The 26,956-nt window shown below is 46.9% G+C and overlaps 1 protein-coding gene and 2 long non-coding RNA genes across 5 annotated transcripts in view; 1 reads left to right on the top strand and 2 right to left on the bottom strand.

Annotated features, from left to right (window-relative positions):
• The window catches only part of LOC119437109 (THAP domain-containing protein 2), a 51,711-nt gene extending 36,742 nt beyond the window's left edge, over positions 1-14,969 (bottom strand). The window contains exons 1-4 of one of the 3 annotated variants that reach the window (XR_007464848.1): positions 14,355-14,969; positions 13,684-13,858; positions 13,462-13,604; positions 11,841-12,040 (exon numbers count right to left, since the gene is read on the bottom strand). Coding sequence is in view for 1 of the 3 variants with exons in the window: in XM_049660291.1 (XP_049516248.1) it covers positions 13,540-13,604; positions 13,684-13,876; positions 14,355-14,699 (603 nt within the window). In the remaining 2 variants the exon portion in view is untranslated. Of the gene's footprint in view, positions 1-11,840; positions 12,041-12,901; positions 12,965-13,461; positions 13,605-13,683; positions 13,877-14,354 lie in introns of those variants that run through there. The other 2 variants (XM_049660291.1, XR_007464849.1) reach the window with 2 other exon arrangements.
• A 3,072-nt stretch (positions 14,970-18,041) lies between these two features.
• Positions 18,042-20,679, bottom strand: LOC125942144 (uncharacterized). The gene is made up of 2 exons (XR_007464846.1): positions 20,584-20,679; positions 18,042-20,551 (listed from the first exon to the last, which is right to left on the bottom strand). It is a non-coding gene; the product is annotated as an uncharacterized LOC125942144 (long non-coding RNA).
• Positions 20,544-23,280, top strand: LOC119437111 (uncharacterized). Its single transcript, XR_005189222.2, has 2 exons — positions 20,544-21,946; positions 22,201-23,280. It is a non-coding gene; the product is annotated as an uncharacterized LOC119437111 (long non-coding RNA).
• The last annotated feature ends 3,676 nt before the right edge of the window (positions 23,281-26,956 follow it).

The following is a 26,956-nucleotide window of genomic DNA, read 5'->3' as shown; positions in this document are numbered from 1 at the left end:
TTTCATGGCGCCTTCGTACGTAAGGTCTGCTTTCTCGGGCAGCCTCGTCTGCATGGCTGTGTTGTTGATGCCGCACAAGATACGTTCCCTCAACATATTGCCAAGTTCAGTTCTGAATATGCAATATTCCGAGAGGCTTTTGAGTGACGCCACGAAGTTACTGACTGACTCCCCCTCTGCACGAGTTGAACCTAAAGCGCTGAACAACAGCAGAAGGCTTGGGGCAGTAATGACCACGCAGCACGGAACAAATTTCTTTCAAAGCTTTGTCTTGCAGCTGGGCGGGCTCAACTAGATCCCGCAAAAGAGCATACGTCTTTTGTCCACAGCAACTAAAGAAGACTGACTTCTTTTTTTCTTATGCAATGTCGTTGACGATAAAGAAAGCTTCAAGGCGCTCGATGTAGCAAGGTCACACTTCCTCTCCTCTGTCGAAGGCTTCGAGCTTGCCGAACATTGGCATAACAAACGTTTGTTGTGTCAAAATCACTAAATGAATGACGAACTCACATATGTGGAGGTGGGTGGAATGACGACGCACTTCAAGGATGACGCACTTTAACAAACTTGAATGCTTTTTCCCTTATCACCACTTGTTACGAGTGTAGCCGAGCAGAACCGAGGGGGGACCGACCAAGCAGTTGCCATCAACGGTTACGCCCAAGGAACAGGCACCAACAACATGAACCTTTTGCACGACCGTACACTCGGGGTCGTACACAACTGAACTCGTGTTGTTTATTGATCCGCCATTACAGGGTGGCACAACTGGTGCCAAGCAACGGATGGAGATAGAAAACGAAACTGTAGCAGATTGGCTATTGCACCTTTCAATCATGCCGCTCGGCCTTCGATCAACACGCCGAGCAGAACTCACCTGCTCTGTAGCCGAGATGGTTTACGGCTGTACCCTCCGCTTACCGGGTGACCTCGTCAACCCAGTATCTACGCCGAATGTTTCAGATACACCTTCTTTCGTCCAGCATCTACGGATTTTCAAGCAAAGCTTGCGTCTATTACCTACCCCTGCTCACACAAATAAGCACGTTTTCCTACCCTCAAACCTGCAAACATCTTCACACGTTTTTGTCCTTGTTGACACGCCTCGTCGCTCTCTTCAGCCCCGCTATGACGGCCCTTTTCCAGTCATTAAACGTCCTGAACACCATTTCACAATCCTGCACAATGGGCATCAAGACACAGTCACTATTGCAAGGATCAAACCGGCTCCCATTATCAACACCTCTGTCTGAGCACCTCTTCAAGTGACCATGTCTACTTGTCCGCAGGGGGGCCCATCTGTGGTAAACTTTTATTCTTCTTCTGGTGTGTCACCGGTTTAGACATGTGAGTAGTGGGGGACGGCTGAGTGAGGTGAAGAGGAGGTGAAACGATGGAGTAGATCAAAGTGAAGAGACATACAAATAAAGCCCCAGTGTTCTTAACTGTGCTTGGTGGTTCTACAACTGCATGAAACAAGTCCAGCGCTTGCATTTATTGGCAATAATAAACTGTTTCTCCTCACTAAAATTTTTGTTCAACTAACAGTCACAGAAGAGTACATGACCATGCATTGCCGTCTGCAGTGTGAATTTAACACTACCAGATTCGGAGGTTTTGAGACAATGGAGTTACGCTGCTGAGCTCAAGGTCACGGATTCGATTACTGGGCACCACGGCCGCATTTCAACAGAGATGAAATCCAAAAGCGCTAATTGCCATGCTTCAGGTGCACATTAGCTACCAGAATGACATAAACTATGTCATGGTTCAACATGGCGGTGCCCACCCTGCTCTCCTTAGGCCAAACGGGTAGCCTTTGTAACCCATTTGCCCTCTTCACGAGAAGTGAATGATGTTGTAGACTTTCGCAACCCAATTCACTAAGAATCGCAGGCAGTCGACCAGGGCCCTCCACTGTGGTATCCCTCACAGCCCACGGTACCAGTTTCAGGACATTAAACCCATCAATTTAGCTTAAACATTAACATTACAATGTCCACTAAGACTAGTACTCTTCAACCTGTTTTTTAGTAAAGCCGCATATCAATGCACTGCAGCATCCATATGAAACATATGCTAGGTCAATATGGAGTGTGCCCCAATTAGAATAAAATTTGAATATGCATATTGTTACAGGGAAAGAGAGGATTAAATTATATTTACTAGATATTTACAATGCGTCCGCTGGCATACAAGATGAAAAACCAGTCCACGTGACACCAGAGAGCGTCATCGTGTACTGTATTGTCCTCAGCTTTGTCTCGAGCAGCGCTTGGTAACCTGACCCCTGACGGCAAAGGCGCCGTCCCGGTGCTTGCTAGATCGTCCGAGTGGCATCGCTTGAGCCACGTTAGAGTGTACTAGAATATTTTGAGTTGCGCGACCGGCGGCCATGGAGAGGGCCTTTTTGTGTAGAAAAGTAGCGGCGGCGCTGTAGTCGATCACTTTTGAAAGTGTCGTTCGGCCTCGCAGGCGGCTGCTTGCCGGTGCGTTTGCAGAAACGGCGAGTTTCCATGAAAGGAACGTAGAAATTAATGTTTCATCGCAACTGAACTACATTACTGTCCCGGCTACAATTAATCTGCGCCGGGCGAGCACCTGGCATGATTGGAGAGGTTTTTTTTTATGACGCGCAAAATGGGGGGGGGAGATTGTAAGATGATTGGTGAAGCGCGAACTTTTACTAGAAAACCGTATTATTCATCTGCTGCTTGGAAATTGGATCAAACGTCGCTATTGGAGCGATCAATGCCTGTCATTCATTTTATTGCCTGCTTAATCATAAATTTTCCTGCATAAAACACATTCTAATGAGCACAGCGGAGAGTGTGAGCAGTATTGCAATAACGGTATTGCCACGTGGTAGTGACGGTCGAGAACACAGCAGCAAAACTGTGAATGGCAAAACTAACTCTTCAGTGGGTGAACCAGTGCCCAGAAAAACCGGCTACACTCAAAGCACAACATAGCGGCAAACGCAGTTGAAAATTTAATCAGCGGGTCGTGCGCATCGGCTCTTATACTTGACTATTTCTCCAACCATGAGTCATCAAAGGTTCCAGAGTAATCGCTGGTGCCAGCGTGTCTTCCAGAAAGTACTACACTATTCGCATCGCCATACATGCAGTCAGATTACGCAAGGTTCGGTGACAACAGACAGCGGATAGAACCATCGATGACATTCGAGAAACTTCCGATACACGAATCCTTCGCGGAGCGATAACATTTGTTATACAGTGAAACGTAGTCACCCAAGAAAAATAAATGAGTACTTGTTTTAGGATAATAATTTTTCATTTAGTAAAAATTCTGCCGAAGGCTATTGGTAGATATTGTCTGTAATCAGAATCCTTTTAGAACTGAGGTTTGAACAGCGCGAATAAAACAAGGACAGAATAAACTGCAAGAATTGCTTAGACCTACCTTCTATACCTAAATGCATGCGAAATAAAAAAGATAAATTTACTCGGCATCCACTGCACTGTTCTTGATGGCCTAATTTGTTGCATTGTGAAAGAAAACTTTCAAATGATCAAAGTGTAGGAAGCAGAATCTTTATTAAAGCTGTCAATCTTTCTCATACAAATATTGTGATAACTAAAACAAAAGGCAAGCATCAAATTTACTAAGTACTAAACAAAAATGTAACAAATTTTTATACTGCAATTATACTGCAATTTTATACGCAAAGCTTCCCGCCACTCCGCCGCAACCCCGCTGACTGGCGCACACCGGATGACAGACCCATCTGTTTTAATTGTTCCGGTATTGGACACATCGCCCGTCATTGCCGTAATCGCTGGTCGTCGTCTCCTCGGTGGTCGTCTCCGAGTCACTACCGCCAAGTACCAGACAATCGCACTTTCTCGCCCTACACGCCGCCTCGGAACATCAACGCCGACAGTGCTCCACCAAGATCCAGCCGCTCCCCGTCTCCGCAAGGCCGTCGGTCCCGTTCGCCTCTCGTTCACCGCTCTTCGTCCCCATCTGCAACCGGTCGCTTCCCTTCGGGAAACTAGGCGGTGCAGCTCCCGGAGGTGAAGCTGCAACTCCGACCCGGCCCACAAATCCTCTGTTGACCCTGCCTACACGTGGAAACCTACTGGACATTGAGGTTGATGGTGTTCCTGTCACATCTCTCGTTGACACAGGAGCGCAGCTTTCAGTTATGAGCGCTGCTCTCCGCCGAAGGCTCAAAAAGGTTCTGACTCCCGCCGTACCGTGCACTGTGCGAGTCGCCGATGGGAGTACTTCACCTGTTCTTGGAATGTGCACAGCACGCGTGACCATTGCGGGCCATTATAGCGTTGTTTTATTTATCGTCCTCGAGCACTGTCCACACGACCTAATTCTCGGCCTCGACTTCCTTTCGAAACACTCTGCCCAAATTGACTGCGCCGCAGGTGTTGTACAGCTGGATCTGCCGCTTCCTGCCGACGCAGACGCAACAACTTGTGCTTCACCCCGCTTATGTTCTGCTGAGTTTGCACGGCTGTCTCCACAGGCGGCTACCAATGTCCTCCTGACGCCCTGTCCTCCCGTACCTGATGGCGAGTACGTCGTGTCTCCGCTTACTGACGTGGTTTTGTCACGAAATATTGCCCTACCGAGCACCTTAATCCGGATCCTCGAAAACTGCGCTCGGGTGCCCATCCTCAATTTTGGATTTTCGACGCATGTGCTGCCACACGGTATTGCCGTCGCACTTATCACTCCTTTGGATGAATTTGAGATTTCTTCTTTGGCCTCCGAATCCTTCCTGAGTACCAACACACCTTTGTCACCCATTCCTTCGTGCTCGACGCCTGCGGACGATGTTTGTAAGATGATCGCCCCTGACCTTCCTTCCGAGCAAAGAACAGCTCTTCGTCGCCTCCTGTCATCTTATCGGGATATCTTTGATTTGGACGACCGTCCACTTGGTTAGACATCTGTTGTCACGCATCGCATCAACACCGGTGACGCCAGCCCCATTCATAGGCGGCCATATCGTGTCTCCGCAACAGAAAGGGCCATAATCCAGAAAGAGGTCGACAAGATGATGGACAAGGACATCATTGAACCTTCCAGTAGCCGTGGGCATCACCGGTTGTCTTAGTAAAGAAAAAAGACAACTCGTGACGCTTCTGCGTTGACTACCGTCACCTCAACAAGATAACAAAGAAGGATGTTTATCCCCTGCCTCGCATTGACGACGCTCTTGACTGCCTTCACGGATCCCAATACTTTTCATCAATTGACCTCCGCTCCGGCTATTGGCAGATTAGCGTCGACGAGATGGACCGCGAGAAAACCGCCTTCGTCACACCGGACGGTCTGTACCAATTTAAAGTCATGCCCTTTGGATTATGCAATGCGCCAGCTACATTCGAGCGCATGATGGACTCTCTGCTGCGCGGCTTGAAGTGGTCTACATGCCTCTGTTACCTCGACGATGTGATTGTGTTTTCGTCGAACTTTGAGAGCCACCTGAGGCGCCTCACGACCATACTCTCCGTGTTTCGCAGGGCTGGCCTTCAGCTAAACTCCTCCAAGTGCCATTTCGGTCGCCGTGAAATTACCATGCTCGGCCATCTCGTAAACGCCGCCGGAATCCAGCCTGATCCACAGAAAGTTCACGCTGTGCGCAATTTTCCTGTACCTTGTTCAACAAACGATGTCCGTAGTTTTTCTGGGCTTATGCTCTTATTTCCGGCGATTTGTGAAACACTTTGTCGACATCGCTCGCCCTCTCACTGACCTTCTTAAGAAAGATGCCTCTTTCTCTTGGGGACCACTGCAGGAGCAAGCCTTCTCTACCCTGATCGAGCGGCTTACAACCTCCCCGATTCTGTCACACTTTGACCCTTCTGCGCCTACTGAAGTACGAACTGACGTGAGTGGTTATGGCATCGGCGCTGTCCTCGCTCAACGTCAACAGGGCCACGACCGTGTCATCGCTTACGCCAGCCGCCTTCTTTCCACGCCCGAGCGAAATTACTCCATCACTGAGAGGGAATGCCTCGCGCTCGTATGGGCGGTCGCGAAATTTCGGCCGTACCTTTTCGGTCGGAGCTTCTGCGTCGTAACCGATCATCACGCCCTCTGCTGGCTCTCCTCTTTGAAGGACCCAACTGGACGACTTGCACGTTGGGCATTGCGTCTACAAGAATATACATTTTCTATTATGTATAAGTCAGGGCGCCTGCATAAAGACGCTGACTGCCTGTCCCGCAATCCCGTGGATCAACCGGACGATACCGATGCAGACTCGGACATCAGTATTCTGTCTCTCTCCGGCTTTCTCCATATTGGCGACGAGCAACGCCAAGATCCTGTTCTTCGAACACTTATGGAACGCCTAAGCTCCTCGCCTAATGACCCGTCTCTGCGGATGTTCACCTTGCGCGATGGAACTTTATACCGTCGTAGTGTTCGTCCTGATGGCCCGGAGCTGCTCCTAGTCGTTCCAAAGCACCTTCGACTGGCCGTGCTCCAGCAACTTCACGACGCTCCTACTGCTGGACATCTGGGCATCACTCGTACTTACGACCGCCTGCGGCGCCGCTTCTTCTGGCCCGGCATTTATCGCTCTGTGCGCCGTTATGTCACTTCTTGCGACCTGTGTCAGCGCCGCAAGATGCCTGCTATGCCTCCTGCTGGTTTGCTTCAACCAATTGTTATCCCTACAGAGCCCTTCTTCCGTGTGGGCCTCGACCTCCTTGGCCCCTTTCCTATTTCTATGAAAGGAAACAAATGGATTGCTGTAGCAACAGATTATGCCACGAGATATGCCATTACACGAGCGATGCCAACCAGCTGCGCTACAGATGTCGCCGACTTCCTACTATACGACGTCATCCTGCACCACGGCGCCCCTCGCCAGTTACTCACGGATCGCGGCCGCTACTTTCTCTCGAAGGTCGTCGATGATCTGCTCCGCTCCTGTTCTACAGAACACCAGCTCGCTACCGCATACCACCCTCAAACGAACGGCCTCACCGAACGACTCAACCGCACACTAACCGAAATGCTGGCCCTGTACGTTTCCGACGATCACCGCGACTGGGACGTCGCTTTACCGTACATCACTTTCGCATACAACTCGTCCCGTCACGATACTGCCGGATTCTCCCCATTTTACCTTTTGTATGGCCGCGACCCCACCTTGCCCTTCGACACGTTGCTACCTTCCGCAGTACAATCACCCAGCACTGGTTACGCTCGCGATGCTGTTGCCTTAGCCGCCCAGGCCCGAGAGGTCGCCCGTCATCGCCTCACAGTCTCGCAAGCTTCTCAAAAACGACGCTACGACCTTCGGCACCGAGACCACCATTTTTCCCCTGGTTCCCTTGTCCTTCTCTGGACGCCTTCACGTCGAGTCGGCTTGTCGGAAAAACTCCTTTCCCGTTATTCTGGTCCATACCAGATCTTACGACAACTGTCCGACGTGACATACGAGATCGCCCCAGTCGGTCAGCCTTCAGTGTCTCCCAACGTCACCAGCGATGTTGTTCACATCGCCAGGCTCAAGCCCTATGTCTCCCCATTAAGCGACGCTCCATAACCTGCACCGGGACGCAGCTAACCCCACCGGGAGGGTGATGTTACGGTGAAGGGAAAGAAGAAGGTGACGCGAACGAGAGGAAGACGAAGTCTCTGGCCGTTGCCTGAACGTCATATTTCTTCGCTTGTAAATATACATCCTTCTACACTCGTGGGCCTGCTTTCTTCCTGCAACAATATTTCTTCTAAGCAGTACATTGATATATAACATTTTCCCGCTAGAGATGCTATAACAGATGCAGTTCACACAACTGCGATATCCATTTTTAAAGCAGATTTACAGATTTCTAAGCTTTGTTCCGTTTTTTCTTTAGCACGCTCTCCTTCATGGGTTTCTGTAATAAGTACAGTGTGTGAAATCATAATTCTGCTGCACACAGTTGCTTTAAATCAGCATTCTCTCTTAAATGCAACAAATCTCGCTGCCATTATCAGACGCGAACTGATGCCGTTTCGTAAGTGACCTCGGTGCCGGTGCTTTATTGGTTAGATATGAAGGTACATTCAGCAAAATAGTCAGCACCGCATCAGGTCAAAGAATTGGTTTCATTCTTGGCACTCGAACTTCTGTTCCGTTATGTGCCCGTAGTCTTTCACGATGAACTGAGGCTCAAAGTGAAGCTCGCACACAGTGCAATCAGCGCCGACGAGCTTATTAAGTCTGCGTGCATTTCTCTCCCACACAAGTTGTAGCTATTCATCTCTGGGAGCTTTAAAAAGCGATACCTTGCAACCTTGGTCCGTGCGAGCATACCCAGTCTTGCACCCAGGTGCATAACATTGATTTCAATGCTGCTCCACCCCCTTTTTTTCACACCCCCCCTTTTTTGAATCCCAAATGTGCGGAGTGTGTGCGTGCTCGCACGCGCGCGCACGCACACACCCATCACAGGCGGGAGCGCGCCAACTTGCTTCAAGAGTGAGCAACGCCAGCACCACCGCTACTTTCTCCAAAAGAGGGGACGCTGGTATGCAAGGCATGCCGGCTTCGGTCACGCCACTCAGTAGTTCTAGTACACTCTATCCGCGTGACGTGGACAACATCGGTGGAAGGTCGAGACATGGTGGAATCGAGGGGCGTGATTTCACATGTGACGTCGGTCACTTGGCACAAGACCCAGTACAGGCCAGAGAAAGGCGAAATCAACTTTTTGCAATGGCCAATACGACATGACGGTGTCCAAAGAAGGACTGTATCACCAGGGTTGAAGAGGGCATCGCGGTGGCGGGCATCATAGAAGTGTCGTTGCTTGTCCTGCGAAGCGGTAAGGCGCAGGCGTGCAATCTGGCGTGCCTCTACAGCTCTGAAGATGACGTCACGGGCGTAATCTGATGACGAGTCGAGAACAGCGGGAAAGAGGGTGTCAAATGGCAGCGTGGGATTTCTTCCGTACAAGAGGTAAAACGGAGAAAAACTAGCAGAGTCATGTCGGGAGGAATTATAGGCAAATGTTACGAAGGGCAGAGCGGTGTCCCAATTATGATGGTCGGTGGAAACATAAGAAAGCATGTCTTTGATAGTTCTATTAAGACGCTCTGTGAGGCTGTTGGTCTGACGGTGGTGCGCCGTTGTCAACTTGTGTTTTAAAGCACAGGAGTACAAGAGGTCCTGGACAACCTCCAATATGAAATCGCGGCCCCGGTCTGTGAGGAGAGGTCGTGGAGCGCCGTGGTGAAGTACAATGTCTTCGAGCAGGAAGTCAGCAACGACGGTTGGAAGTGCCCGAGTGATTGCGTACCGGGTCGTGTATTCGGTAGCGACTGCTATCCACTTATTTCCACAGACAGATAGCAGGAAAGGGCCAAGAAGGTCAAATCGAAACCCTAAAGAATGGTTCCGATGGTACGTCAAGGGGTTGAAGGCGGCCAGCTGTGTGTACTGCTGGTTTCTTGTGGCGCTGGCATTTTTCACAGGAATTGACCTAACGGCTGATGGAATGGTAAATGCCTAGAGACTCCAAGGTGACCCGCGGAGGAATGTGATGTAGCTGTGTGAGGACAGTTTGACGCATGTGTGTAGGAATAACGAAGAGCAGTTCAGGACCGTCAGGGTGCATGTTGTAATGCTACAAGACACCATCCTGCAGCACAAACATACACAGAGAAGGGGAAGGTGCCTCAGAAGTCAGCCGGAGAACGACATCTCAGAAGTAGGGGTCACGGCATTCCTCATCTCCGATGTTCTGAAATGCAGTAAGCAACAGCACGCAGGTACCCTCACAACTGTTGGCAAGCTCCGGTGAGTCTACTGGATGGCGCGACAAGCAACCAGCATCTTCATGCAATTGGCTGCTCTTATGCACAACTGTGAATGAGTACTCGGAGTCGTAGAGCATACCGACCAAGACAGCCAGTAGGATCCTTTAGCAATAAAAGCCGGCATAAGGCATGATGGTCGGTAATACATACCTGCCAAGTTCGGAGAAACTAAATCGGGGAGATCTTTCGACCGGAGCGGGGGCGTCAGTCAATTCTTAAACATTTAATTCAATTCTTGGGTCTTACGTCCCACAACCACCATCTGATTATGAGGCACGCGGTAGTGGGGAACTCCGGATTAATTTCTAACACCTGGGGTTCTTTAAGGTGCACCCAATGGATGGCACACATGCGTTTTTGCATTTCGCCGCAAACGAAATGCGGCCGCCGCGGCCTAGATTTGATCCCGCGAACTCGTGCTTAGCAGCGCAATGCCAATGCCACTAAGCAAGCACGGTGGGTGTTCAAAAATTATTCAGATGATGTTTGATTGCAAGAAATTCCATTTCTCTCACATTTTGCGAGGATGGCGTTTTCCGGCGTCTTGAACCAGCGATACATGGACGCGCGGCACTGCGTCCTCGTATTTTTCACAATGTTAAATTGCTGCTCGCACTCTGCATTGCTCTGTGGTATCAACAAAATACCCAGCGTCACTTCGGCTGAGCCCTACATTAAAAATACTTGAAGATACTTTTTGGACTAGCGCTCCTTGCTTTTAAAGCCATGACTGACCATAGGCCTATGCAATGCCAGAGCGGCTGATGCCGAGGAGAACGATGGAGAGTCTATATATAGTGTTGCTAGTTGGGGAAGGCGGCATTCGCTGGCTAGCTTAATGGGACTAGGGCCACTATGGCACCCAAAAATCTCGTGAGCGTAAGGAGCGGCTCTGCAGTTAACGAAATAGTGCATGTATAGGGTTTCCCTACTATTTTCTTAACAATGTTTTGCGCGATGAACTTCTAACTGGATTAGATTGGGTTAGATTTTTTTTTTTTTTGCCAATGTGACCTGACAAAGCGCTGAATGCAGGAACCGGACACAACAGCAATTTCTGGGAGATTTTCCTGTCAACCGTACAACCGAAAGAAATGGTCCAAATCCGGGAGACTTGGCAGGTACGGTAATGACTGTGAATGGCCGGCCGTACAAGTAGGGGCGAAATTTGCCCACTGCCCTAACGAGGGCAAGGCACTCGCATTCAGTAATGGAGTAATTACACTCCACTTGGGACAGAAAACGGCTAGCATATGCAATAACACGGTCGCAACCTTGCTGGCGCTGAGCTAAAACAGTGCCGATTCCGTGAACACTGGCATCAGTTCGAACTTCCGTTAGAGTGGTCATGTCAAAATGGGCTAGAACTGGTGGTGAAGTGAGTCGCATGGTAAGCTCAGCGAACGCAGTAGCTTGTTCCGGACCCCAGACAAAAAACGCATTTTTCTTGAGAAGTTCTGTGAGAGGACGTGCAATGTCAGCGAAATTGCGTACGAACCGGCTAAAGTATGAGCAGAGGCCCACAAAGCTTCGAACGTCGTTGGCCATAGTCGGCATGGGGAAATTCTTGACGGCACGAACTTTCTCTGGATCGGGGCAGACGCCGGAAGAATCGACAAGGTGTCCGAGCACAGCAAGTTGCTGGCGGCCGAAGTGGCATTTTGATTAATTAAGCTGAAGCCCAGCCTTGTAAAAAACAGAAAGAATTATCGAAAGACGCTTGAGGTGCATGGCAAAACTTGGTGAAAAGACAATAATGTCATCGAGGTAGCACACGCAGATAGCACACGAAACTGTGTAGGAGAGTGTCCATCATATGTTCAAATATAGCCGGGGCATTACGTAACCCAAACGGCATCACTTTAAACATATGATGGACGCTTGCCAAACAAATCAGTGAGCATTTGTTTGCACAAGTCCCAGCTGGTGAGCTCCTCTTCGTGGGTCTCAAACTAAATGCGTGCCCTTCCCGCGAGGTAAAAAATCTGGTTAGCGAGAATGACGGTCTGGTCCCAGTGATTGCTCGTGCTCACTCGTTCGTAGAGCTGAAGTCAACCTTCAATCTCGGTGTTATCCGTTCCAGAAAAGGTGCCAGGGTCGCACGATTGTGCCAGGATGACGGTGAGCATGGGTGGCAACGGGCCCGAAGCATTCTCGCCTTGAGCTTACATTGCCGATGCAGCCTAGGAGCGCCCACTGCGTAAATTCATTGTGCGTCTTGGACAGCCCACACCTCCACCAAAATGTTACGGGGAAAGGGAGGTTTAAATTATATTTACAGGATATTTGCAATGCGTCCACTGGCATACAAGATGGAAAACCAGTCCGCGCGACATCAGAGAGCTTCGTTGTCTTCTGTATTGTCCTCAGCTTTGTCTTGAGCAGCGCTTGGTAACAATATTTCTGTGCTTTGGTATCTTTTGAGTGTGTCCTTTCCGTAAACAGTGGGCATGCATTAAGCTTTAGCTTAACTGTGATAACTTGACTACAGCTCTTGTCATTTAAATTACAACATTACTAGTACAAACCCTACCCAATGGCTGGGAGAAGATAGCACCTTTGGTATTGAAAGTACTGGGTTATTTTGTAGTGACTTTCCACCTAACTGAATTGAATTCTGGGATTTTACGTGCCAAAACCACGACTTGATTACGAGGCATGCCATTTTTTGACCACCAAGGGATCTTTAACGTGCCCCCAATGCACGGGACACAGGCATTTTTGCATTTCGCGCCCCATCGAAATGCAGCCACTGCGGCGGGGATTTGATCCCGCGACCTAGTGCTTAGCAGCGCAACACCATAGCCACTAAGCTACTGTGGCAGGTAACTCTACCCCTATTATACATAAGAGTGTATAAACATCAGTCGGGTTGCTCCCAGTGACAAGGACAGTAGAGCATAAGAGCACACTGCCCAGGGACTAGCCCTCAGCCGTGGGTTGAATGCACCAATTTATCATATGGGTTTTGGCACATGTAGTGGCTGCACAAATCGACTGGACGATATTCCGTGCATTTGTTCCACTGAATTTCATAACTGTGCTCTCCAACCCTCCACAAAATCACTTTGTCAGAACCTCAATGATGCAAAAGTGAAAAATTGTGCATTTTTTATTTGCTGCCCAGTCATGTGCAGGTGTTTCTGGTGCAGGAGGCCTGCAGACAAAAAGAAAAGCACTGAGTGCATTCCTCGGTTTTACTGACTGCTGCAAATAATTTAAAAAACTGTTATAAATAAATAGGCAAGTTGCAAGTTAAGCATTCACAGATTTCACAAGCTGCCCAAGAGGGAATTAAGAGCACTGCTATCCACTTCCACACTGATAAGACATGCTTTATAAGAAAGTATATTGCAAGTTTACTCAGCGTCACCCTTTGGTATGCAAGCTCATGACACAAGAATTTTTGCATCTTGCCCCTATCAAAACACGGCCACCGCAGCCGGGAATCGAACCTGTGTTCTCAAGCTACGCAGCACGATGCCATAGCCGCTAAGCCAGCGCAACGGGTTTGTCCGATTCATCAGACCCAAACTAGCTGTCACTAAGGTAGCCTGACCTGACAAAAGAATTGAAACTTATGTATACTGTGTTTACAACTACTGTTCAAAAGCATTTTTCATTCTCAATCTGGCCATTGTTGACAGTTCATACCTGTTTGCACCAAGATCTGGGACATCAAAATTTGGTTTTGGTGCAGGACAGAAGTGCCTTGGCTACTGTTGTGGTTTCTCACAGCACAGTGGCATCCGTTTGGACACTGCTGTCCTTTATAAACACAGGACTGGCCTGAATACCTGCGACACATAAAATATATGTGATGTTCTTCACAAGTACCCAGTTTTTCCAGTCATATCAATAGTAACTATTTCTCACCAACAGATGGATTCTTGGGACAAGTTTGTGCAGCCCTTGTTCTGTGACCAATGTGATGTGTCTTGCCAGCAAAGTCACACTTGTGCTCTGCTGTGGCACTCGCACAGGAAGCTGTTTGCTCATCACTGCCCCTCAAGCTAGTCGTGGCTTTGCAGCTAGGACCACACTTGCTACACTGCACAGAACCATCAAGCTGCTTCGCATCACTGAGAGCTTCTTGGGCAAGCTGTTCACAAACCAAAAGATAAAAGTACACTGTGGCACACGCTAATGGCACCCAGGCTGTGTATTCGACTCTCGCAGCTGAGAAGTGCACTAGCTTTAATAAATTGCCCACTGTGAGAGCACAGCAAGTGATGTAAAAAATATATATATATATTACCAAGCTTGTTCCCAACACTTTCAAGGTTGCACTGGTGCTATATCATCGGAAACATTTCACAGATCAGCAAGACTTTTTTGTCTGGGTTCATATCCTTAAGCGATCATTTAGAAAATGCACGCAGCTACTGTAAGAAATTCACAAAAACACCACGACAGGCCATGGTACCGACGATAGCAAGTCTGACCGAACTATGTCCCTCTTGATTTCCATGCATGCAACCAAACCATTCGGCAGGGACACTAGGCAGCCTCACCCAACAATGAACATGCTCTTTGGCATAACTTACCTGAGCTCGTCGTCGCTTCACCGCTCTCCATCGCGGTAATGGTGGGTGGCTGCGCTTCGTGTGCACGAACAGCGTTGGCACGGCGTCTTCCTTCAGGCGTCTGCCGTGGTTTGCTTTTGCGAGCCCAAAGGCTTCCATCAAGTACACGCTGTCTCTATAGCAGTCCGGAGTGAAGTGGTCAGAGCACACGCAAGCGTTTTTATCCGGGGACCAGACGACGCGCCGCACAGCACAAAGCCACTTCTTGCGAAGAGCGCTCTCGGAAGGAAACCTGTGGTAACAGACACCGTTCGTCTTCGTTGACCTATTCGTGCAGCCCTCAACGCAACACCAGCTTCCACCCATCGCTTCACCTCCTACACTGACTGCAGACCGAAGACCCGCAAAGTCATTGAACCACCAAGGTCCTTCGAACCACTGGCTGTGAGGTAGAGTGTACAGCACGGCCGTGGTACCTAGAACCTGGTAGTATATCCACAGAACACATATACAAACTATCCAGCATATCTAGCAGGAACTCCATGATTTAGCATTTAGCAAATGCGGGCATAGGTAGGCATAGAGTTTTAAGTTTTGGTTTTGGTCAGCAAGGGCACATGGCCACAAAAACATGTTATGATGATGATGGTGGTGCCTGCGTCCATACTGCTTTGAAACAAAATTTCGTAGAAAGCATAGAGTTTCTCACTAGTGTAAAACTCTATGGTAGAAAGATCTCATTTCATGGTCCAAATTGTTCAATAACACTGTTATAATGTTTTTCTTTAGTTTTAAATTCTCGAATAAAAACAATATTTAAAGGCCATGCTTTGCAAACTTATGAAGAAATAAATTCATAAAAATAATAAAATGCAATAGAACGTAGCAGTAAAATAATTCGGAAATCAATACTTCTTGACACTGCGACCACGATGACGGCAACAAAGCTCTGCTGCACAGTTGCTACAGCGTGGCGTGCAACCATCTCGGAAGTCGGGCTTTTGGCGCATTGCGAGGTCATTTGCATGACTTCAGGTTGTTCTGTGGCCAGGCGGCGCACATGTCTAGGCGTGTTCGTGTACTGCAAGCATGTCGCAAGTCTGATGCAAAGAACGAGAAGCTGCTGCATCGAGAAACGAAACAACTGAAGCTGTGAGGTAATGCTGGAACAAAATGGAACACACCCTTGGTGGTTGCAGCGGTTACAGGCATGGTAGGCGGCAGACGTTGGCTGCGTTGTAGGTTTTCGGAGGCTGCACCTGCGTGAGGCAAGCGGCGCACAACATGGCCACGTCCAAAGGGGACTGTAGCGAGAGCAGTAGTGGAAACGGTGGTGTCGCAGCGACGGATTTATCGCCCAGCGAAAGTGAAACGCTGGAAGGTCGTGCCGCTGCTATCCAGGAGAAGCTGGACAACACTTACCGGCAAATTGTGTTCCTCGACCAGCAAATCCGCGACCTGAAGCGTCTTTACAAGCGTGCCGAGAAGAACAACAAGTACGCTTTTCGGTACAACATTCGCATGAAGATGTCCATTGCAAGTGGCATAAAGATGATGTACTACCACTACGCCAACACCAAAGTGGCTGAACTGGAACGCATCACTACGCAGATGGAGGAGGCGCGCTCAACGGCCAGTGACACTTCGGACGGCGATAGGGTGTAGGCTTTTAGTACGTGGCGTGGCTTAAACATTTTATTATGGATCTGTGTAAGTGCTACAGTGCTGCGCAGTGCTCGGTTGCTGACTTCCCGAACGGTATTTGCACATGTGTGTTTTGTGCCGCGCCAATTCGTTTTTATTTTTACGTTTCTGTGAGACAGTCATAGTAGACACTCTACAGCACGAAACGCTGCATCCCTGATTGATGAACTCGGAGGTAACATTGTGACTTGGAAATCAAGTGCGCATCTAGCGATTTAATAGGGGTCGAGGCTGCGTCCGAGCATGATTTCCTTTCGAAGCATTTGGCATGTTGTGCACAGACGAGTCAGACTTTCTTATGAACAGTGATGTTTGTGCTGCACAGCTTGCAAAAGAGAAACCTTTGAAGAGGACATGTCTTCAAAACAAAGTAGTAAAAGCAACCCGAACATTGCGCCATCAACCTCAGTATGGTCATGTAAGAAGTGACAAGCCCATCTGACTCGATGTCACTTGGGCAAAGGCTTACGGTTTTATGATAGCTTGTGATTGTATGGTCGTGTTGGCTTGTCTGTTCTACCCCAGCCTATTTGTTAGCATTTACTTCTTAGTTCAGCTCCGCCACCGCATATTTTTGCCTCTGTGAAATGCAGTCTTGGCTGGCCAACCTTACTCTTCTTTGTTTTATGATGTCAGTGTTCTTTTAGATCACACTTTCGTGCTTTTTTTGTGTTTGTTGCCTGTTTTGCCCCAGATTTTTTTTAGCTTAATGCGCCAGCATCATTTGCTCCACAATTCAACCTACCCACCGGTGTGGCTCAGCCAGCTAAGGCGTTGCGCCGCTGAGCATGAGGTCGCGGGATTGAATCCCGGCCGCGGCGGCTGCATTTTGATGGAGGCAAAATGCAAAAACGCCCGTGTGCTTGCGTTGTGGTGCACGTTGAAGAACCCCAGGTGGCCAAAATCAATCCGGAGCCCTCCACTACGGCGTGCCTCATAATCAGAACTGGTTTTGGTACGTAAAACCCCAGAAAGAAGAAGATCCACAATTCAACCATGCCACCACGGTTTTTTGCCATGCATTCCTCTGTGAAGTACAGTGTTGGCTGGCCAACCTTTCTTTTGTGTATTCTTTTATATTTTGAATGTCGTTTTAGTCTTTTGTGTATTCTTTTATGTGCACTCCAGTATGAGTGTTTTGCTAACCCTTTACAGACCTTTGAGCTATATTGTTGCAGGCACCATTAAGTTTAGTGACAAGAAATGCGATGCTTGGTGTATGTTATATGCTAGAAAACATGACTGCTTATCTTTAAAGCCATGTATTCATGGCAGTGTTCTTGTCTCATACAACCAGTGCGGTATGATTGCAATGCATACCTTTCATGTATCTTTAGAAACTGTGATACATATTGTGGTCATTCTGGTCAATCATTGTGCATGGAAATCTCAACTAGCCACGGTCTCATTGCAGCTTGCTAATGAATTCTGGTGTGTAAATGCTACAAAGATAGATGACTGAGGATGCGATGTGGCCCAGAATTGCAGACGTTCCACCTCTCAGGGAAATTTCATTAGACTTTCGTAGCACCTTGACAGAGCACCATGGGCTTAAATACGAAATGCTTATGGTCCCCATTCCCTCTCAACTTCAAAGGCAAACATTGGGTCATACTGTGTGGGTAGATTACTCTTGTATTCCATTGAGGACACATTCACTTATTTGTAGGGAAAGTGTCATTTAAGGCTGGATGTCTCCATCGCTTTCAATCGCCCACAGACCCAAGGCCAGAATTTGATTTTTTTTTCTTCGTCATTGGTTCACATGTCGCTGTTGTTGCCAGGTTAAGCTATGCATCCCCAAAGTTTGGCAAGAAAAGATTAGAAGTGTTATGAATGGCAGCACTTGGTGCTAAAGTCAACTGCAACGAAATGCATCTCAAAAAGCTCGCATAATATCGGCAGACGTAAATGATTCATCTGCCACTGAACTTCATTTATTGCAATGGCAGCTGACACTGCTGTCTTTTCAATAACTTTTTTTTTGTGATGCACGCAACATTGTCCTCATCTACAATATTGCATATTGTGGCCACCACAACACATGGACAGGGGCCACCAATCTCGGGAGTCTGTGTGGGGTGCAACACCTTGATAGAAATTACTAATTGCGAATGTTGTGCAATGGTTGGATGGTTGGTGCATCCTGCTACGAGTTTTAATTCTAGCGATGTATGCAGTGGGTGAGACTCCTGCGCCAATTGCGCCATTTTGATACAAACGCTAATTCCTGCGCCAAACATGGAAAATTGACCGAAATTGTGCCACGCTGCGCCGGAACGGCTTCGGCAGTGGCTGCGAGCAGCCAGCGGATTCGTTCTCCGAAAAAGAGTACAGCCGTTCACATTCCGCACACCGCCGACAGCGCTTCCTGCACAGTTTCTCGTAGTTTTCGTGCTCATAAAGCTGGACTTTTCGGCGCTTCCGGCAAGTGGCCGGTGCGCGCGCGGCCACTCGTGCCTGTTTTTGCTGCTGTCAGAACGGCCAGGGCGGCTGTATTAAGAGTGTACTACAATATGGTCGAGTAGGCTGAGTGGCGCGGCGCTCCCTAGCTGAGGCGCAAAACAAGGAAATATAGGCTGAGGGCATTGTGAGCAAACTAGATGTTAGGGAGGCACGCGCCGCAGCGGGCGGACGTCTCTGTCCCCAGGGCCGGTATAACCTAAAACAATTTAACGCAATAGTGTTTAGGGCCCCGTGTCGCAGAAAATCCGGCGTCTGCAACCGGCGGGAGGCGGAGAAAATCGTCCAACCACATCAACCGTGCAGGCCCTCCACGTGGTGCAAAGTTTTGGTGAACAAAATTTGAATTTATCAGAGCGAAATCCGTCAGAAAATTCGGCGTTGGATTTGCCGTCGGATTGTTTACTAATCGGCGTCGGATTGTAATTTGAATGTACAAGAAAACCTAATTCTGCTACGAGGAAACTCGAACACAAACATCTTTTCCAGCATTTCTACCAGACCTGCAAGCGTCGGGGCAATAGCAAACAATTAATAAAATAATAAAAAATGGTGCTAGGGCCTTCACATTTTAATGTAAGACCACTTATATTGCCGCTGGAAAAACGTCTTTCCAGCACTACATTTCAGTTTAAAAGTGAAGCCGACCTTAAAGGGATCGTAAGCTTGGTCTTTGTAAGCTGGGTTTCCCACGTTCAGTGTTGCAGTGAATGAAGCCTACTTGCCGTATGCAATGTGAACGGGTCCCAATAACGCTATCTCGTTCTACTCTAAAGGCAAAGCTTAAGCGTCCTCCAATTTTTAGTCCGTGCTTACGGTCATATGGGCGAGGCCTCAGCCATTTTCATCCAGCACGGACTAATGGCAGATTTGGAATAAAAAGTCGCAGTTTTGCCCAAAGGCAAAGCATCGATTGTGTTAGCAAATTGGTAGACAGCTACACAAAGTACAGTAGCTTTATCAGCCATATAACCTTGGAAACATTGCCTTATTAACTGAATTTGTGTAGCAATTATGGTTTCAGAGCGCACAAGCAAACAAACACATCACACTCGGTGTCCGCGGACGCTCGCTGCTGCTGGTAAGCGCAACAGCCGCAGCGAGTGAAGTGACCTTCGTGCTGTCTATCGCTTCAACGCAAACTGAACGGCGAGAACACAGGACGCACAAAGGCATATGAGCCGTCTGCAGGTCGCTTTCAGGTTATGGCACGCGCGGCTGCGCAAAGTGCACAGTTATTGGTGGAGAAGCTGCCCTCGTCCCTCCCGCGCTGCCTCCCCACTTTCCTCCCTTTCGCGTGCAAGATTGAGCTGCGATCGTCAGTTCCCCTTGCGTCTGGTCGCGAAATACACAATTGCTGCCGGAGAACAGCGCCCCTACCTCCCCCCATCTCCTCACGGCCTTTCACGCCACATAGTTTGCTCCGCTTTCCTCCCTCCCTCGTGCTCGCCAGATTGAGCCGCGATCGTCGGCTCCCCTCACATGCTTTCACTCGCATTTGCGGCCACAGTGTTATCGACCTTGGACTTTATACGGAACATCACGGCAACGGCAAAAATGCTCTGGAGTGTTCATATAATATTGCAATAAAAGCAGTTCGGGATAGCTTTGCGTTATACCAGCCCAAAATTTTCTATGCCTATCTGGATATGCGGTGACATATGGTGCCCCAGAAATTATTTTACCGCGTCGATTAGACCGCATAATTTGAGAACATTTTCTGCTATCACTATGAGCGTCGGCGTGGGAATATGTAGTTCGATCGTACTACCACCGATGTTTTCGGCTTTACAGAAAAGCATGCGCCGTGCCACCGTTCGACCCATTCTTCCATATTCTTGTACGCAATAACTACAAAGCACGATTCCACTATGCGCTTCTTGGTGATTTATTCTGTGCTTCGTCATAGTTTCCAAGTCTGCTGCCATATTCAATTATTCCACCAAGATTCAGTTGCTTTCCAAACTGCTTCAAAATGAAACTTTATCTGCTCCACATTACTACAAAATGAAATTTAGTCTGCTCCACGCTGCTCCAAAACGCAATTTTGTCTGCTCCAAACTGCTGCAAATTGCAGTTTTACTTGCTCCAAAAATTGCTCCGAAATGACTTTGGGCAGTCCCACCCCTGTGTATGCAGGCAAAGTTTGGTTTTAAGTGCTCAAGTGCTTTCTTTTGGCTACCCCCCCCCCCCCCCACACACACCTTTTGCAGACATTTGTAAGAAATGCCTAATGTGTTGAAGTAGTGAAACCATTGAATATTATGCGCTGTATTATTAACAGGTCTGTGTGCTCAAGAGATACCCATGAGGTGGTTGTTTATCTACAGATATATTGTGATTTATTGTCTAATTGCACGTATGTGCTCACTGGAATTACTTTGTGGATCATAACACTGTGCTGATAAGTTTGCTGTGGCTTGGATTTCTGCAACCCAATCAATACAGTGGCAGCTATGGGTGAAGTTTTTTTTTTTTTTTACTGCAATAGCGATGGACCTTTCTGCAAACATGCAGCGCCATGCTTTCCCTTAGTGGCGTTTGGCAAGAGGATGCACCAGGCAGCTGCTGTATGAGACTGTAAAGTGTCCTGCAAACTTTTTATAATTTCTCAAAGTTTTTATTTTTACTGTTTGTCAGTTGCTGGCTGAAAGTGTGCATACCACTGAACCTTAAGCAAAGCATTTTACTACCTTCAGCATGCCTCAGAAGAAGAAAGATGCCGTTCTAACATGCTGTGCACCTGGCTATGATAACATTCTGGAAGACAGCAACGTCGTTTATGCCTTATCGTTTGACACATGATCACTAAACTTTGTGTGCACATTTTATTGCATTCCTACGTTTTTGAAACATGAAAACGATGAGTAGACTGTACTTTGTCACGGCTTGTCGTTGGTGAAAATGCGTGAGAGAGTCCATCTATGTAATAAACAATCATCTTCCATCAATGCTGCCACCTTTAATAGTTTTCAATCGCTTTAGTATATCACTACTGCCTACCACTATTATATCTCGGCAGTGGCACGTCGCAGGTGGTCGTGATGCTAGTGTATAAGGCGAACAGGCTTAGTATAGAAGCCGTACTTTGTCACAACCAACAACCTATAGCAAAGCATCATGCTGAATGTTACCTCGTGCATATACTGAAGAATTTTATTACTGATAGATTGACAATACAACTTCTGCATTTTCCAGATTTAGTGATGATAAGCAAACTCTCGGGCTAAAAGCATTCAGCTGACAAGTGTCATGTCCCTTTTGAGATGCAGAAACCATTGGAGGAGGATTATCAAAGTGAATCGATAGCTTCTCAGTAGATCTGCTGAGATATGCTGCTGGGACATTTATTAGTTGGCTCTGTTAGTTAATGATATGAGGTGTGTGGGTGTGTGATATTTCGGAGTGCATCCAATAGGCTGTCTTCAGCCTTGCTATGCTGTAAGGTGAGAGACACCCGCCGTGGTTTCCCAGTGGCTATGGTGTTGGGCTGCTGAGCACGAGGTCGCGGGATCGAATCCCGGCCACGGCGGCCGCATTTCGATGGGGGCGAAATGCGAAAACACCCGTGTACTTAGATTTAGGTGCACGTTAAAGAACCCCAGGTGGTCCAAATTTCCGGAGTCCCCCACTACGGCGTGCCTCATAATCAAATCGTGGTTTTGGCACGTAAAACCCCATAATTTTTTTTTTTTTTAAGGTGAGAGACATGCTGATGTATTAATTTTTCCTGCACCTATGGTTCTATCACTGAATATTCTGTGGCCAGTGTCTTGTGAAGCATTGCCCGTGCTGCAAAGTGCTTCATTTACATCCCGCATTATGTGCTACTGCTCCAGCATAGTGCATTGTGTTCAACAGAGGAACGCTGTGTGTCGTGTATGCGGAATGCTAATTCTGCATTCTCGTTCGGCACCTGAGACAGCACATTGTATATTATATACATTTATGCAGGACAAGATGCTGTGTTGTGAGTGCACTTGCAATGGCCATTTAACTGCTATCACAATAAAATGAGTTTTATGCGTGACAAGAGATCAATGCGGAGTATTGAAGTTGTGTTCAAGGACTTTCTAAGTATCAGTGGAATGCATGGTCATCAGCTTGAGCAAACGCCTTGTCTTTGTAGCAGCCAGGCAGAGTGTCATTATATATATAGGTCCCGCAACTCGAGAGCAACTCGATACTGAGCATGTAACCAAAGACTTCCAGTCTGGAACATGGCACAATCATGTCTTGGAATGTGAATTGCAGCTGCAATGAACTGGCCTCTGTTCAGCTCAAGACAGATCTCGCAAGAATAGCAACATTCTGTATTACTATGTGTTGTTGCCTTTGCAACAGCAGTGCAAAAAGTGGGCACAGAGGTTGTTTTTTTTTTTTCTAGTACTACAGTTCGTTTTATCATTTGCATCCCATTAAGTAGTATGAGTGAACATATAGTAGCATTTTTGTAAGTAGCACATTGATGTGTGTAATGTGGCCCAAAGCTGCCTTGAACTGGTGTGTAGTCAGATGAAGACAGATCCAGCAGTTTGGAATACTTGGTATTACATCTACCTTTGCCACAGCAATATGAAAAGACGAAACATGTTTTTTCTGTGTGTGTGTGCATGTATGTGTGTGTATGCTGTGTTTAGTTTCAATGCTGTCTGCATCCCTTTATGTACCACATGTGAATATGTCGTATTTTTTTTTTTCTTTGCTATTTTGGAAGGGCACGATTTGCTCATTTATATATTTCTTGAGTAAAATAAAATGAAGAAAGCTGTTCAGCAAATTGGTGTTGTAGTTCTTGACTTCAGTGCTTACATCTACCATTGTGTGAAGCTTTTCTTGCTGGATTCGTCTCTTACTAGTTTAGCATTTCAGTTTGAGTAAATGCCTCTGTGATCTTAAGTTTGTCGTCAGCTGTTTCCAGTCACTTCTGATGGGGGAGTACTGAGCTTTATTCGATGATTATTAGTATAGAAGGAATTCTTGAAGTTTCAAAGCTGTTAGGGGGACCTCCTATGAGTAATTAATGCATTATTGGCAACATAGTGGCAACAGAGCTATGACAACAAAGTAAGCAAGGTTAACACTGTTTGTGATCTCTCTCCTTTCCCTTCTATTTACCCCACTCCCCTAGATAGGCCTTTGAGCCAGTCTTTTTTCTATGTAAAGATTTATCACCCACCGCAGTGGCGCAGTGGCTTTGGTGTTGTGCTGCTAAGCCCGGGGTGTGTGGGATCAAATCCCACCCACTGCGACTGCATTGCAGAAAATGCAAAAACCCCCATGTGGTCAACGAACTCCAGGTGGTAAAAATTCTGAGTCTTCCTCAACAGCATGCCTCATAAATCATAGTATGGTTTTGGCAGGTAGAACCCCAGAATTAAATTTTTGTTAAAGATTTATCAATCAATAAACATAGCAAGTAATTACAATCATGAAATGTTTGATATTATAGGGCAGGAGTAATACAAACAAAGTATGTAAGACACAAACAAAAGCTGTAGAATTTGTGTTCACATTAAAGGGCTCCTCACCAAGCTTTAATACAAATTGTGGTTATGAGCCAGAAGTCGTAAAGGTCAGTCCAGAGAGTGTTCGACAGCAAGAATTTGTTAAATGGGCCCAGAAGTAGCCGACATAGAAACAAAGAAATGTAAAGCAGTGGTGCGAGGAAGTGACTTAGCTGCCTTTCCCATACGGAGCCTCTCTCCATCTGCCTCAACCAACACTTATTGCGGTGTGTGAATAGTGATTTCCGAGACCAAATTGAATATCAATCGAATAGTGCCAGGAGTGCATTGAATACAAAATACTTTTTGAAAAGTTTTCGAATAATGAACGGCCATTATTACTAGAAATGGTTTTAGGTGCAAAAAATAAGACACGGACAACAGAATAAAAGACACGGACTGGCGCACATCATGAGCCAGTCCGTGTATTTTATTCTGTTCTCCGTGTCTTATTTTTTGTGCCTAAAACTATTTCTAGCCAGTACCAACTAGCCTGGCAGCAGACGTTACTAAGCCATTATTACAATTAATATAAAATGATGTTCACATCCCACTATTCTTAAAGTTAGCAAGCTTCTGTCATTAGATAGTACATTATGAAGCGTTGTTTATTAGAAGCACAAATGGAGCATTAGGAGCAAACAAGTAGTTTCTTCGCATGCCCAGGGCTCTTCAGAGAGTGCGAATGATTGCTGTACAGCTTGTAATGCATATGGCTACCTAAGTGACGTAGCTTGCTCCAGTATGCAAGTTTTAATGTTTTGTCTATACTATGCCTGTGGGGGTCAAAATTTATTGTACTTTTGCTCCAATATTATGTTTATTTGGACACAGTTGACGTTTTCAATAATTCGTAAAGTATTGAAAGTTCTTCATCTTTGCACACCCCTACTGGCAAGTGACTTTCCTCTCCTGCCTTCTCCCATAATGGAGCAAAGGTCCTTCTCTTCTGTCACAACTCCCGCCTCCACTTTTTAATGCGAAGCATTCTTGGTGAGTTCAACCCAGTTTTCTGTAATGACCATCTGGCAACTATCAGGCCATTTTTGTGGGCCGATCCTGGAGATCTAGAAGTCTAGAAATGGTGTAGATCTAGTGTAGTCTAGAAATGTAGGCCGATCTCAAAGAGCACTGAATATGTGCCTCCGGGGCCACTTAGTATTTGCTGCTCTTAAATGCACCTCATTGAAACCAACTTGGGTCACTGGGTATCACAACGCAGAAAACCTATGTACAGAGTGCGCCATAAATACTGTCACAAGATGCCTAATATATTTTGGTTGAGAATAGAAAAACCTTGTGAAATCTTTTGTAGGGAATTTACATGATATATTAGGAATGCAACACAAAACATTTTACTCAATGTCTCCCCTCTTGGCCTTGATCACGGCCTTTAAACGCTGTGGGTATGCTTCAATCACAGCCCGCAAGGTATTCCCAGAATTTTTTTCCATGCTCACTCAAGCGAGCTTTCAGGGCCACCATGCTGGTGTGCTGATGGGCACGGGCATCCTTTTCAAGAATAGCCCACACACACAAGTCATTGGGTTTAGTTCGCCGGCCACTCTTCAGCTGGAATGAAATCGGGCGTGACCAGCGTGACACTACTGCCAGGGCTGAGCAAAAATACTTTGCCCCAATTGTATCATGATACGATACAAGATACTCTGGCAACAAGTATTTGAAATACTGCGATTACTATACCCGATACGATACATTCCATTTGTATCTTAAGACACTTCGATACATTAGCAAATTTCTCATTATAGAACTTAGGGCCCAAGTTGACGGTTTTAATACTTAATTTTTTAGCATTGTCTGCCTAATTTTGGCACTTTGAGTGTAAAAAAAATAGCCTTCTTATGTTAGGAGCGTGTTGACTATAAAAATCGAGCAGATCAATCTTACATAATGTATAAACAAGCGCTAGTCCATTTGTAATGTGCAGCTTTCGTAGCTTATTCATAGAATTCTTATCATGCAACTTAGTTAAAAAAATTGCTTTTGGTGCTTGCGAGCAACAATCACGTTCACAAAACAGCCGCCTCATGCACAAGTCTCCAGGAAGCAGTGCCATCCATGCTTTGGTTCACAACAGTCCAGCTTACATTCAAAAGATCCTTCAAATTGCTGATTTGTGAAAGCCACTAGATGCAAGGCTGCCCCATTCTTGCTTTCTCCAGACTTTGTAACAAAGTATCACGCAAGAGAAACTTCGATAACGACACTATAGCAGCATCAGAATTTGCATGAAAGACGCCGCATGCATTAGCATATGCAGCACAGTACGATGGCTACGAGCAAGTGTCATGGCACTGACGCAACTAAAAACAAAAACATCAAGAAAACAAAAGGTCAGCTGCACGCAGACGCTTGCACGTTTGTTTTTGTCGAGACGAAGCGAGCACCACCACATGACTCTGCTCCACCGATAGGGGCACACAGACCTCATCGCCTGCCCTCGCTGGAGGGCTCTAACAGAAAGATAAAAGCATGTCGCTGCGTTTATTTTATTTCAAGTGGCTTAGTGGCAGCAGTATCAGCTTGAGAAGCGGAGTTAAACCAAAGTTTATAGTTTCACACGGTGATGTTGCGATAGCAGTATCTTGTATCTTAAGATACACGATACATTGTTTCATGTATCGGAAATACAGATACTGATACACGTTGTATCGTGATACAGATACAAGATACCCAAAGAGTATCTAAGATACATGTATCTTCGATACTGCCCAGCCATGACTACTGCTGTGGTGGTGATTTGCTCTTGGATTGTTGTGCTGGGCCCGCCCTCCTGCTGCAAAGTCCAAGACTACTCGCCGAAGTGGGACAGGCATGAGGGCAGCGAATGATGCTCTAGAATACCTTTAATTTATGTGTGAATGTCAATCTTTGTGCCTTTTGTCGCAAAAACGAGCTCAAACCATGACAGGCACTGCATGAAAGTTT

This window comes from Dermacentor silvarum, chromosome 1, assembly GCF_013339745.2.
Source record: "Dermacentor silvarum isolate Dsil-2018 chromosome 1, BIME_Dsil_1.4, whole genome shotgun sequence".
Taxonomy (NCBI): Eukaryota; Metazoa; Arthropoda; class Arachnida; order Ixodida; family Ixodidae; genus Dermacentor; species Dermacentor silvarum.
This window is presented reverse-complemented; position numbering and strand designations above follow the sequence as displayed.